This window comes from Sapajus apella, unplaced genomic scaffold (genome assembly GCF_009761245.1).
Source record: "Sapajus apella isolate SASKATOON/1434 unplaced genomic scaffold, GSC_monkey_1.0 scaffold19, whole genome shotgun sequence".
NCBI classification, from domain to species: domain Eukaryota; kingdom Metazoa; phylum Chordata; class Mammalia; order Primates; family Cebidae; genus Sapajus; species Sapajus apella.
In genome coordinates, this window is record NW_022436959.1 from 13,420,947 (window position 1) to 13,434,934 (window position 13,988).

General features: G+C 38.5%; 1 protein-coding gene and 1 pseudogene across 1 annotated transcript in view; both read right to left on the reverse strand.

Annotated features, from left to right (window-relative positions):
- Positions 1-13,988, reverse strand: part of STK31 (serine/threonine kinase 31) — a 143,586-nt gene that overhangs the window by 95,751 nt on the left and 33,847 nt on the right. The window contains exons 9-10 of the mRNA XM_032286983.1: positions 2,113-2,228; positions 449-608 (exon numbers count right to left, since the gene is read on the reverse strand). Coding sequence (XP_032142874.1) covers positions 449-608; positions 2,113-2,228 — 276 coding nt within the window. The remainder of the gene's footprint in view (positions 1-448; positions 609-2,112; positions 2,229-13,988) is intronic.
- On the reverse strand, positions 8,079-8,155 carry LOC116557609 (annotated as a pseudogene).

Genomic DNA, 13,988 nt, shown 5'->3' on the forward strand with positions numbered 1-13,988 from the left:
GGAAGGAAGGAAGGAAGGAAGGAAGGAAGGAAGGAAGGAAGGAAGGAAGGAAGGGAGGAAAGGGAAGAAAGGAAAAAAAGAAAGAAAGAAAGGGCCGAGCACGGTGACTCACGCCTGTAAACCCAGCACTTTGAGAGGCCGAGGCGGGCAGATCACAAGGTCAGAAGATCGAGACCATCCTAGCCAACCTGGTAAAACCCCATCTCTACTAAAATACAAAAAAATTGGCTGGGCATGGTGGTGCATGCCTGTAGTACCAGCTACTTGGGAGGCTGAGGCAAGGGAATCACTTGAACCCAGGAGGCGGAGATTGCAGTGAGCTGAGATGGCGCCACTGCACTCCAGCCTGGCAACAGAGCAAGATCCTGTCTCAAAAAAATAAAAAGAGAAAAAAAATTCCTTATGTTCAACAGATAAAAACTGTAATAGAGAAAAGTTCTCAACTCACCACATTTTCACAAGTTTTAATCTTCTCCTGAGCCAGAATGTATTCTGCCCACATTATCTCTAATCCCTTCAAAGAAACTGGAGTAGTAAAGCACCCTTCATCCAACACTTGTATAGCTTCTGAAAGGTCATTTCCAAAACAAACACTGATGCTAACCTGTCTGTTTAGTAAAATATCAAAAAGAAAAAGATCAATAAATTACAAAGTTGGTATGAGAAAAAGTTACCCTTTAACAGTAACGGTCTAAAAGTTATTGTTCATTGCACTGGCTCTGAAGAGGTACTTTTCAAAACGTTACATAAAATCATGTTTTTTTTTCAGTCCACATGCTTTTATGCAGACATGTATAACATAATATAAACTTTTAATCAAAAAACATTTGTGGATAGACTTCTAATTTCATGACATAAAAAATATGAAAAAAATTTAAAATTTTTAAAACTATAAAAAAGGCAACTTCAAAAGTCTGCAGAATTTGAAATGATATCAAATGAACCTTTAATTTTTGGTATACAAATAACTTGTAAATATGTCTTTAAGAGAAAAGACATATAAGAAACTCATTTTACCATAGGCTAATTGATCTAAACGAAAGTTCCTACGGCATATTTCTAATCACAAAAACATCACTTCTAAATAAAGACCCAAAGCATTTCTAATATTAAACACTGAAATACACGTGTACTATACATACATTTAAGAAAAAAACAATAAAAACAAGTAAGATAATTATTTACCCAACCTTTGGTGAATGAGTGGGTGACAGGAGTTGTAGGAGTGGTGGGTTAAATCAATAAATAAATGTTTGCAAAGTGAAAATTTTAAGAAGCACCCCCTACCATCACATGTTCAAAAATAAACAATAACAAATATAGTGAGCTCACTGAATGCTGTCACACCACATCATTTACTGCCAGGCGTCTGTATGATTCTTGCACTTGATAAATATTTATTTTATGACAACTTGTATATATTCATTCACTCATTCATTTTCCAACCTGCTTATTCCAATCCAGGGTTGCAGGTGGCCACAGTCTATCTCGGCAGCTCAGAGCACACAGTGAGAACCAACCCTGGACATGATGCCATTGCACTGCAGGGTGCATTCACACTCATGCACACTCACTCATACTGGCACAATACAGACACACCAATTCACCTAAGTGCACATCTTTGGGATGTGAGAGGAAAACACAGTATTCCAAGAAAACCACACAAATATGGAGAGAATGTGCCAACTCCACACAGACAGTGGGGCTCCAGCTAGGAAATGAGTTTCTTCTTCAATGTTATAATGAAATAATGTTGAATGAAAACACGTTACTCAAGAATGTGCTGTACTCCTGAAAATAACCCCAAGTAAAACAACTGGACATGGTAGTTTCCCATCAAACTATCACTTAAAAGCTATGTTGATGTTTTTTCAATTTCAGCCTCAGTTATGACCTTGGAACACTATAGCTCCAAGCAGTGACAACAGAAAACTGACAAAAACAGTATCAAATTCATCTCAGAAATAACTCTCTTTAATTTCTCTCCTTAAAGTCATAAAAATACAACGGTTAAATTTTAAAGCAAAAATGGTAGGCACACAATTTAAATAAAGCACCAATTAATTAGCAATTAGTTTAAAATATCCTTCTCAAAAACATGCTTTTACCTACCTTATTTCTTTCAGCATTTTCATCTTAGCTGCCAGATTTTTCATTCTGGTATTTACACAGGTCTTCAGAGTGCTTTCTAAATGATGAGTCAAATCCACGGAAGCTGCTTTCTCTTGCTGAAACAAAAAATTAGCATGTTCTAGTGAGACCCAAATAGGAAATTGTATTTCTACTATAATTTAAATGATATTTGACTGGGCACAGTAGCTCATGCCTGTAATCCCAACACTTTGGGAGGCCAAGGAGGGCAGATGGCTTGAGCTCAGAAGTTTAAGAACAGCCTGGACAACATGGTAAAACCCCGTCTCTACAAAAAAATACAAAAATTAGCTGGGTATGGTGGTGCATGCCTGTAGTCTTAGCTACTTAGGAGGCTAAGGTCAGAAGATGGCTTGAACTAGGGAGGCAGACGTTGCAGTGGGCCAAGATTGTGCTACAGCACTCCAGACTGAGCAACAAAGTCAGACTCTGTCTCAGGAAAAAAAAGTTTCTGAATTTGAATAAAACAGAATCTAGCTATTGAATACTTTTATTTCAAATTAATATTTATTTTTAATTGCTTCAATTAAATAAAGAATGAAGGCTTTATTGATCTAAATAAACTATTATCACTCAGCACAGCTTTCTGGAATACATTCATTTTTTTGGTGCTATGCCTTTTTTAAATTGTGGCAAAATATACATAAAATTTATCATTCTAACAATTTAAAAATGTACAGTTCTATAGAACTAGGTACATTCATATTGTTATTGTGTAATCATCAGCGCCATCCATCTCCAGAACTTTTTCATCTCTCTTAATTAAAACTCTGTATCTATCAAACACTACTTCCTATCTCCCCTCCCCACAGCTCCTGGAAACCACCATTCAACTTCGGGTCTCTACAGATTTGACTACTCTAGGAACTTCAAATAAAAGGGTTACATGCAAATATGCCTGTATTCATGTCAAGCAACAACTCCCTTTGGCACAGGGAGTATTCTAAACAACAGAGAGAAACATTTCATAAAGATAAATGTGTCAATTCATCAAAAAGATCCAATAATTCTAAATGCATATTTACGTAACAACAGGGCCTTTAAAAACTCACAAAATCTGATAGAACAAAAGGGAATAAAACAGATAAAACTAAAATAATATTTAGATTTCAACACTTCTCCCTCAGTAATTGACTGAACAAGGAGAGAGAGAATCTGTCAGGGTCTGAAAGACTTGAATACCACTATCAACCAATTCAGCCTAACATTCATAAAACACTCCACCCCACAACTATAGAATATACAGACTTTTAAAAATGCATGAAACATTTCCAGACTGAACATATGCTGGATATGAAACAAATGTCAATAAATTTAAAAGACTGAAACCATTCAGAATATGCTCTCTGATATCAGTAAAATTAAATTAAATTAGGAATCAGTAACAAAAATATATTGGGAAAAACACTATCCAAAAGAAAAGAATTAACATGCACTCCTATGTTTACTGCAGCACTATCACAGTATCAAAGATATGGAATCAAGCTAAGTATCCATCAATGGATCACGAAAATGCAGCATATATATATATAATGAAATACAATTCAGCCATAAAAAATAATGAAATCCTGTCATTTGCAGCAACATGGATGGACTGCATGTCATTCTGTTAAGTGAAATAAGCCAGGCACAGAAAAACAAATATTTTACATTCTTGTTAATATGTGGGACCTAAAAAAAGTTGATCTCATGGAGGTAGAGAATGGAATGACCAATAGCAGAAGCTAGGAAGCATGTGTTAGAAATAGAAGAATAAAGAGAGGTTGCTTAATGGGTACAAACATGCAGTTAGATAAAAGGGATAAGTTCTAGTGGTTTGATAGCAGATGACTAGAGTTAACCACATATTGTATATTTCAAAAGAGCAAGAGAGGTCTTGAAATGTTCCCAACATACAGAAATGGTAAGTCCCTGAGGTGATGGATATCCTAAATACCTACACTTCATCATTACACAATCTATGCATATAACAAAACATCACACATACATCAATAAATATATACAAATACTATGTATCAATAAAAAAATAAAACGTATCAGGGAAATCTTCAAGTATGTGGCCATTAAGCAAATAGCTCATGGTTCAAAACAGGAGTCCCAAGAAAATGTTTTAAATATGTTTCACTAAAAAACAAAATACATTGTGGTTTGTAAATAAAGCAATGCTTAGAAAAAAATCTTTTTCTCTAAAAGTATTATAAACGAACAGACCAGGCATGGTGGCTCACGTCTGTAATCCTATCCTATCACTTTGGGAGGCCAAGGCAAATGGATCGTGAGGTCAAGAGATCGTCTGACCATTCTGGCCCAGATGGTGAAGCCCCATCTCTACTAAAAATACAAAAAAGTAGCTGGGTGTGGTGGCGCGTGCCTGTAGTCACAGCTACTCGGGAGGCTGGGGCAGGAGAATCACTTGAACCCAGGAAGGAGAGGCTGCAGTGAGCCGAGACTGTGCCCACTGCACTGCACTCCAGCCTGGTGACAGAGCGAAACTCCGCCTCAAAAAAAAAAAAAAAGGAAAAGATTTAAAATAATAATATGGGGAATTTCAGGTTTTTGTTTCACATGTAAGAAGCCCAGAAGTCACTATGTCATCCTAACACATATTAAAAAGCTGAACAAAGTGAAAATCAACAAACTTTCTCAGATCTGCAACAAAAGGTAAAATAGGTAGGGTCACTGGGAAAACTGCTACACCAAAAGTTAAACAGACAGAGATACAGAGAATCACAACATACTGGAACAAAAATTTCTACAGGAAGCAATGCCTATGTAGGAAAACCTGAACTGCCGACAAACTGCTAGAAACTAGGTATGGGCAAGACTGAAAGCCGAAAGTTCCAGGGGCATCCAGTCATGGGGATCTCCCATGCTTTTGTGAGTTTTACCTCCAGGAGCTAGACCAGGTACTCACAGTAAATACAGTAACATAGATATCATTACAGTAAAACACCCTCATGCTTCCAGCAGGAGAAGAAAACAAACCATTCTGAAATACCCCAGAGCACTCTGTAATTCTTAACAGTATCTACCCTGAAAAGAAACCAGTTAACCAGAGCCTAACCTGCTGAAGTTTCATCAAAGCCTAACTGACATGGGAGAAAGGAAATATCCAACTCCAACCAGCTCTATCCTACCACATGGGAGGAGGTAAATACCCAATTGCATCCTATTCTAGCCATCCTATCCCACCTAAAGGGGCGGGGGGGGGGGGGCCGGTAAGGAATGACAAATGCTTGTGAATTCACAGGCCAGAGACATAGACTCACAAAAAGACTGAGACCTAATCATAGGACTATCCAACACATCGCTCCCACTACATCTTAAAACTAACTACATTATTACACACATATTTAAAGCAATTGCTTTTACCTGATATATCACACACAGTTATCAAGAAAAAAATTATAGCCAGGCACAGTGGCTCATGCCTATAATTCCACCACTATGGGAGGCTGACGTGGGTGTATTGCTTGAGCCGGGGAGTTCAAGACTAGCCTGGGTAACATGACAAAATCATTTCTACCAAAAAAATATATAAAAATTAGCCAGGTGTGGTGGTGCACACCTGTAGTCCCAGCTACTCAGGAGACTGAGGTGGGAGGATCACTTGAGCCCAGGAGGTAGATGTTGCAGTGAGCCAAGATCATGCCACTGCATTCCAAACTAGACAACAGGGCAACACCTTGTCTCAAAAAAAAAAAAAAAAAAAAAAAAAAAAGGCCAGGCGCAGTACCTCATGTCTGTAATCCCAGCACTTTGAGAGGCCAAGGCAGGTGGATCACAAGGTCAGAAGATAGAGACCAGCCTGGCTAACACAGTGAAACCCTGACTCCACTAAAAATAAAAAAATAAAAAAAAATTAGCCGGGCATGGTGGTGCGAACCTGTATTTCCAGCTACTCAGGGGGCTGAAGTAGAATCACTTGAACCTAAGAGGTGGAGGTTTTAGTGAGCCAATGAGGTTTTAGTGATCATGCCACTGCATTCCAGCCTGGGTGACAGGGTAAGGTTCCATCGTAAAAAAAATAAATAAATAAATAAATAAACATTACAAAGCATACTCAAGGGCAAAAACTACAGTTTGAAGAAAGAAAACATTCAGAACCCGATGTGGAGATGGGGAAGGGATGCTGGAATTATCAGAGAACGAATTTAAAACAATTATGATTAATATGCTACACACTGTAATGAAGAAAGTAGATAGCACGCAGTAACAATAAATGGGCAATGTAAGCAAAGAGACGGAAATCCTAAGAATGAACCAAAAAGAAATGTTAGATACCAAAACACTGTAAAAGAAATCAAAAAAGCTTTCAATGGACATCCTAGCAGACTGGACATGGCTGAGAAAAGAATCTCTGAGCTTCAGGATACATTAACAGGCACCTCAAAACTGAGAAGCAATGAGAACAGACTAAAAAGAAACAACAGAAGACCTACCAATTGTGGGACAACTAAAAAACATGTAACATATGTTTAATAAGAATGCCAAAAAGAAAGAAACACCTAAAACAATCCTGAGAATTTTCCTAAACCAAATCATAGATCCAGGAAGCTCAAAGACCACCAAGCTGAATGAATGCAAGAAAAAAAATAAAACAATGCCTATCATTTTCAGAGAAAATCAGAGACAAAGAAAAAACCTCAAAGAAGCCAGAGGAGAAAAAACACCATATTCATAGAGGAGTAAAGATAAGAATTACAGTCAACATCTGATACACTTTGGATGTTTGTCCACCCAAATCTCATGTTTAAATGTAATTTCCAATGTTAGAGGTAGGAATAGTGAGAAGCTTTATAGGGGAAGCTGTTCATAGGCCTTCATGAACAGCTTAGCACCATCCTCTTGGTGGTGAGTGAGTTCTCACTCACTTCACATTAGATTTGGTTGGGACATACCCCTTCTCTCCCTTGCTCCCCTCTCCTTGCTCCCTCATTCTCCATGTGATATGCTGGCTTCCCCTTTGCCTTCTGCCATGACTGTAAACTTCCTAAGGCACTCAGCAGTAGCAGATGTTGGTACCAGGCTTTTTATGCAGCCTGCAGAACTGTTAGCCAATATAAACTTCTTTTTTTTTCAATTGTACTTCAGGTGCAGATCATGCAGGATTGTTGCATAGGTACATACATGGCAATGTGGTTTGCTACCTCCATCCCCCCACATCACCTATATCTGGCATTTCTCCCCATGTTATCCCACCCTACCCCTCACTGTCCCTCCCTCAGCGTCCTCCAACAGACCCCAGTGTGTGATGCTCCCCTCCCTGTGTTCATGTGTTCTCACTGTTCAACACCCGCCTATGAGTTAGAACATATGGTGTTTAATTTTCTGTTCGTGTCAGTGTACTGCAAATGATGGTTTCCATCATAGACTCATCCGTGTCCCTACAAAGGACACAAACTCATCATTTTTTATGGCTGCATAGTATTCCACGGCGTATATGTGCCAGAATTTCCTTGTCCAGTCTATCATTGATGGGCAATTGGGTGGTTCCAGGTCTTTGCTATTGTAAAGAGTGCTGCAACGAACACACTTGTACACATGTCTTTACAGTAGAACGATTTATAATCCTTTGGATATATACCCAGTAATGTGATGGCTGGGTCAAATGGAATTTCTATTTCTAGGTCCTTGAGGAATCGCCACTCTGTCTTCCACAATGGTTGAACTAATTTACATTCCCACCAACAGTGTAAAAGTGTTCCTATTTCTCCACATCCTCTCCAGCATCTGTTGTCTCCAGATTTAATGATCACCATTCTAACTGGCGTGAGATGGTATCTCAATGTGGTTTTGATTTGCATTTCTCTAATGACCAGTGATGATGAGCAGTTTTTCATATGTTTGTTGGCCTCATGTATGTCTTCTTTTGAAAAGTTCATATCCTTCGCCCACTTTTGAATGGGCTTTTTTTCTTTGTAAATCTGTTTCGGTGCTCTACACGTTCAGAGAAACTTCTCCAGTAAAGAACTATAGAAATGATCCCTGAAAGTACAGTCTTTAAACCTCTTTTCTTTATAAATTAGTCAATCTCAGATTTTCCTTTATAGCAATAAAAACTAACAAAAAATCTCCTTGGAAAACATGCAAGGAAGTAGAGAATAGAGTGAAATATTTGTTCAATTAAAAACTGAACCACAAAAAGGCACCAACCTAGAAATCTATGTCCTAAATTATCCTTGAAAAGTGAAGATGAAACAAAAGACTTTCTCGGAGAAAAAAAAAATTGAGGGACTATGCAACTAGTAGACCTTTCTTGCAAAAAATGTTAAAATATGTTCTTTAAAGAAAGGAAAAATAATACAGGTCAGAAACTTGTTTCCACATTAAAAAGGAAGAGCATCAAAGCAGGAATAAGTGAAGATAAAATAAAAAGTTTTATTTTTCTTATTCTCCATTGACGTAACAGAAAACAGTTTCTTCACAAATAATAGAAATAAGGTATTTATTATATGTTTATATGTACATATATCCTTACATGTAATTATACATAAGTGAAATGAAAAACATCAACACCACAAGGGATAAGAGGGAGAAATTAGGATTATTTTCTTACAATAAGGTGCTTACACTACCCATTAAGTGTTACTTGAAAGCAGGCCTGAATTAGTTGTAGATGTATACTACAAACCCTAGAGAAACCACTAAAAAACGTTTCTTAAAAAAGTATAACTGACATGCTAAGAAAGAGAACAGACTCATATAAAATGCTCAATTAAAGCGCACACACACACATACACAAAAGAGAAAAGGTGGAAGACAAAAGAAGAGGCAACGGCATCAAATAGATCTTAATCCAATGCAACCACATCAATAATCACTCTAAATGTCAACAGTCTACATCATGGGTCCCCAATCCCCAGGCCACAAACTGGTAGGGTCCATGGCCTAGTAGGAACTGGGCCACACAGCAGAAGGTGAGTAGCGGGTGAGTGAACATTACTGCCTGAGCTTGGCTACCTGTCATATCAGTGGTGGCATTACAGTCTCATAGGAGCACAAACCCTATTGTGAACTGCACACATGAGGGATCTAATTAAATCTTATTAAATGTTATTAAATGTTATTAAGAAATGCATAAAGAAGAGAAGAGATATTTACTATTTATTAAATGGAAGTGGATCATCATTAAGGTCTTCATCCTACATCATCTTCACATTGAGCAGTATGAGCTCCTTATGAGAAAGTAATTAATGCTTGATGATCTGAGGCAGAACAGTTTCATCCCAAAACCCCTAACTTCCCTCCCAGAAAAATTGTCTTCCATGAAACCGGTCCCTGGTGTCATAAAGGTTGGGGATCACTGGTCTAAACGCACCAATTAAAAGACAGATTATCATAATGGATGAAAAAGCAAGATTCAAATATACACTGTCTACCAGAACCTACTTTAAATATAAAGATACCTACGGATTAAAAGTAAATAGGACATAATGCCTCACCCCCATCATCCCAACACTTTGGAAGTCTGAGGCTGGAAAAATGCTAAAGACCAGGAGTTCAAGACCAGTCTGAAAAACACGCCAAAATCCATTTCTTAAAAAAAAAATTGTCAGGCATGGTGTGCATGCCCATAGTACGAGCTACTCAGGAGGCTGGGGCAAGAGAAGGGCAACTTGAGCTCAGGAGTTCAAGGTTTCAATGAGCCATGGTTGTACTGCTGTACTCTAGCCTGGATGACAAAACAAGACCCTATCTCAAAAAATAAGCAAAATAAAAATTAAACAGATGAAGAAAAATATACCATGCTAACACTAATCAAAGGGAAACAAATTAACACAGGTACTAAACACTAGTAGCTATACTAATTTCACAAAGAGTAGACCTCAAAGCAAGAAAACTTTTCAGGGATACAGAGGAATACTAAACAATGATAAAGGGATCATTCTCTGTATGTGTCTAATGATAGAGCATCAAAATATATGACTCAAAAACGAACATAACTGCAAGGAGAAGTAAATAAATCTAATATTATAGTTGGAGACTTCAATATCCCTCTATCAGCAGTGGACAGACCCAGCATGGAAAAATCAGTAAAGATACATTTGAACTCAACAACATCAATAAACTGGATATAATTAACATCAATAGTCTACAGTTAATAATTAACATCTACAGACTGCAGCTGACTCTTGAACAAAGCAAGTGTTGGGGATGCCAAACCTCCACATTCTTGAAAATCTATGCATAACTTTTGATTCCGCAGAAACCTAATTACTAATAGCCTACTGTTGATCAAAAGCTTTACTAATAACATAAGCCAACAATCAGTAAGTATTTTGTATGTTACATGCATTATATACTGTATTTTCACAGTAAAGTAAGGAAGAAAAAAGAAAATGTTATTAAGAAATGCATAAAGAAGAGAAGAGATATTTACTATTTATTAAATGGAAGTGGATCATCATTAAGGTCTTCATCCTACATCATCTTCACATTGAGCAGGCTGAGGACAGGGAAGAAGAGGAGAGGTTGGTCTTGGTATCTCACAGATGGCAGGGATGGAGGAGGTGGAGGAGGTAGAAGGGGAGGCAGGAGAGGCAAACATAACTGATGTAACTTTTATTTAAGTCATCCACATACAAGTAGACCCATGTAATTCAAACTCATGTTTGTTCAAGAGTGAACTATACTTCATCCAATAGCAGCAGAATATACATTCCTGTCAAGATCACATGAAAGATAACACACCTTAATAGAGTTAAAAGAATAGAAACCATACTATGTCTGCTTTCAGAACACAGTAGAATAAGCCAGAAATCAGTAACGGAAAGATAATTGAAAAGAAAAAATCTCAAAACATGTAAGGCTTAAACAACACGTTACTAATAACACGAGTCATAGAAGCATGAAAAATTTAAAGATAAAAATACAACTTACCAGAATTCATACAACATAGCACAAGCAGTGCATAGACAAAAATTTATAGCATTGAAATGCATATATTACAAATGAAAAAAAAACTAATATTAATAATCTAAGTTTGCTCCTTAGGAAACAAAAAAGAACAGCAAATTAAATCTTAAATATGCAAAAATAGAAAAGTATAAATCAATCAATTTGAAAACAGGAAATCAACAGAGAAAATCAACAAACCAAAACTTGATACTTTGAAAAGATGAATAAAACTGGTAACACTATAACCAGGCTAATTAAGAAAACTAAGACAGAGAACACAAATTGCCAGTATCAGAAATGAAAGAGAAGTCATCAGTACAGGTCCATTGGAAATTAAAACTTTACTATGAACAATTCGAGGCCCACAAATTCAACGACTTAAATGAACTGATTCTTTGAAATCAGTTCAAATAATCTGCCAAAACTCATACAAAAATAAATAATCTGAACAGGCTTATTACTATTTTTAAAATTCAATCAACCATTAGTAACCATCCAAAATAGAAAGTGTCAGGCCTATGTAAGTCCACTGGTAAATTCTACCAAATATTTAAGGAAAAAACTATACCAATTCTCTGTCATCGAATAGAAGCAGAGGAATTACTTCCAAACTCATTCCATCAGGCCAGAATCACCCTAATACTGAAACCAGAAAACAACATTACAAAAAGAGAAAGCCACAAACCAATATATGTCATGGATATTTTTGCAAAAACCTTCCAAAAAATTAGAAAATTCAATCCAACAATGTATAAAAAGAAATATACTCAATGCTTGAACAACACAGGCTTGAACTGCAAAGGTCCACTTACAGATTTTTCTCAGTAAGTTACACGAGGTGTGCCTGCCTCGTACACCTGGTATAATTTATTGGAAAAAAAAAAGTAAAAATTTTAATTTCTTTTAAAATAATTTTAACTTATTTTTAAATAAGTTAGTAAGTTAAATACATTTATTTTGTGAGTCAAGACCAACCCATGCTCTTCCTCCTCAGCCGATTCAACATGAAAACAATGAGAACTGACACTTAGTAAACACATTTCTTCTTCCTTATGATTTTAATAGTATTTTCTTTTCTCTAGTTTACTTTTTATTGTAAAGACACAGTATATAATAAATATAACACACAAAAACACGTGTTTATGCCGGGCGCGGTGGCTCAAGCCTGTAATCCCAGCACTTTGGGAGGCCGAGGCGGGTGGATCACGAGGTCAAGAGATCGAGACCATCCTGGTCAACATGGTGAAACCCCGTCTCTACTAAAAATACAAAAAAATTAGCTGGGCATGGTGGTGCGTGCCTGTAATCCCAGCTACTCAGGAGGCCGAGGCAGGAGAATTGCCTGAACCCAGGAGACGGAGGTTGTGGTGAGCCGAGATCGCGCCATTGCACTCCAGCCTGGGTAACAAGAGCGAGACTCCGTCTCAAAAAAAAAAAAAAAAAAAAAAGTGTTTATTAAAATAAATTATTTCAGAGAGGGGCTTCAAGATGTCTCACTAGAGGCCACTGGTATTTTCCTACCCCTGAAAAAAGAGCCAAAATATCAAGTAGATAATTACACTTCAAATACATCACCTAAGAGAGAACACGGGACTTCAACAAAGAAGTGACAGGAAACACATAAAGCAATGAAGGAAAAAGAAGAGAAGCAGCCTTCTTGGCCGGGATCCTGGACAGGCTCTTCAATGCATAGAAAGGGTAAATGAGAGACCTCCAGTGGCCCACATTCTCATTGCAAACTCCTGCAATCCTAGCCACAAAAGGGACCCTTGATCTTCATGTGCTCTGAGACACAGAGAGCTGCCCAGAGACTACACTACTACATTGCTCCCCAGAGGGAGCTCAGGTTGTGTCCCATACACCCACCCCCCAATTCTAAACAACTACAGCATGATGCTGTTTTGCATGCACATCCTGGTTTAGGACCCAACATCCCCTACAACTCCACAACCCTGAAGCAAAACTGACATCTCTGGCCCACAGCCACCACTGCAGGAAGTACCAGGGAGGAGGTGGGAGCCACTGGCAGCAACCATGTTCCCCAAAGCAGAGAAACAGCCATGCATCTTGATGACCATGAGGAAATGCTATCCCATTTGCAGCTACCACCATGACTGGCTGCTGCTGCCAAAGAACCAAAACATAATCCACTAGCAGCCACTCTACCCCCAAGGAAATAGGGCAACCATGCATTTTCACAGACCCAGAGAAAAGCTCTCCTGTCCCACAATCACTGTTGCTGTTAGCTGCTGCGACAGTTGAGGCCAAACTGCAAGCCACTGGTAGGAACCCCAACCCCACCAGCAGAGTGGTAGCCATGCAACTTCACATGACCCAAGGGAGGGCTACCCAGCCTATAACCTCAGACAACGCTAGCTACTGCTGACACCAGCATCAAACTGTAAGTCATTTACAATGACCCTGCTGCCCTAAACAGCAAAGCTGCCACACATTTTCACACATCCAAAGGACAAACTTTCCCACCTGTATCTGCTGCCCTTGCAAACTGCCGCCACTGGAACAAATGTAAAAGCAAATTACGTGTTCACCAGCCACCTCCATACATCTGCTACCACTGAAAGTAACCTCACCCTCCCCAGTAAAAGGGCTGCAAAGTAACCACTTCTACCCCTATTCAAGCATTCCACTGGAAATCTGGGCATCATCCTGCACCTGCCTACCACAATCAGAGTCTGCACACACCATATGGACCTGAGGACAGGTCCACTCAACTCAGCTTCATACTCCCTCACCAGTGCCTGAGCACACCACCCAAGGCCCTGAGTATTACCCAGCCCAGTCCACCACAGTACTTGCACTCCTCCCAAGGGCCCAAGTTCAGGCCCACCCAAGCTGCCACTGCCAACACATTCATTTGGCATCCATTTGCACATGCTATCTGTGGGCCTGAATGACCCACCCAGCACATCACAGCC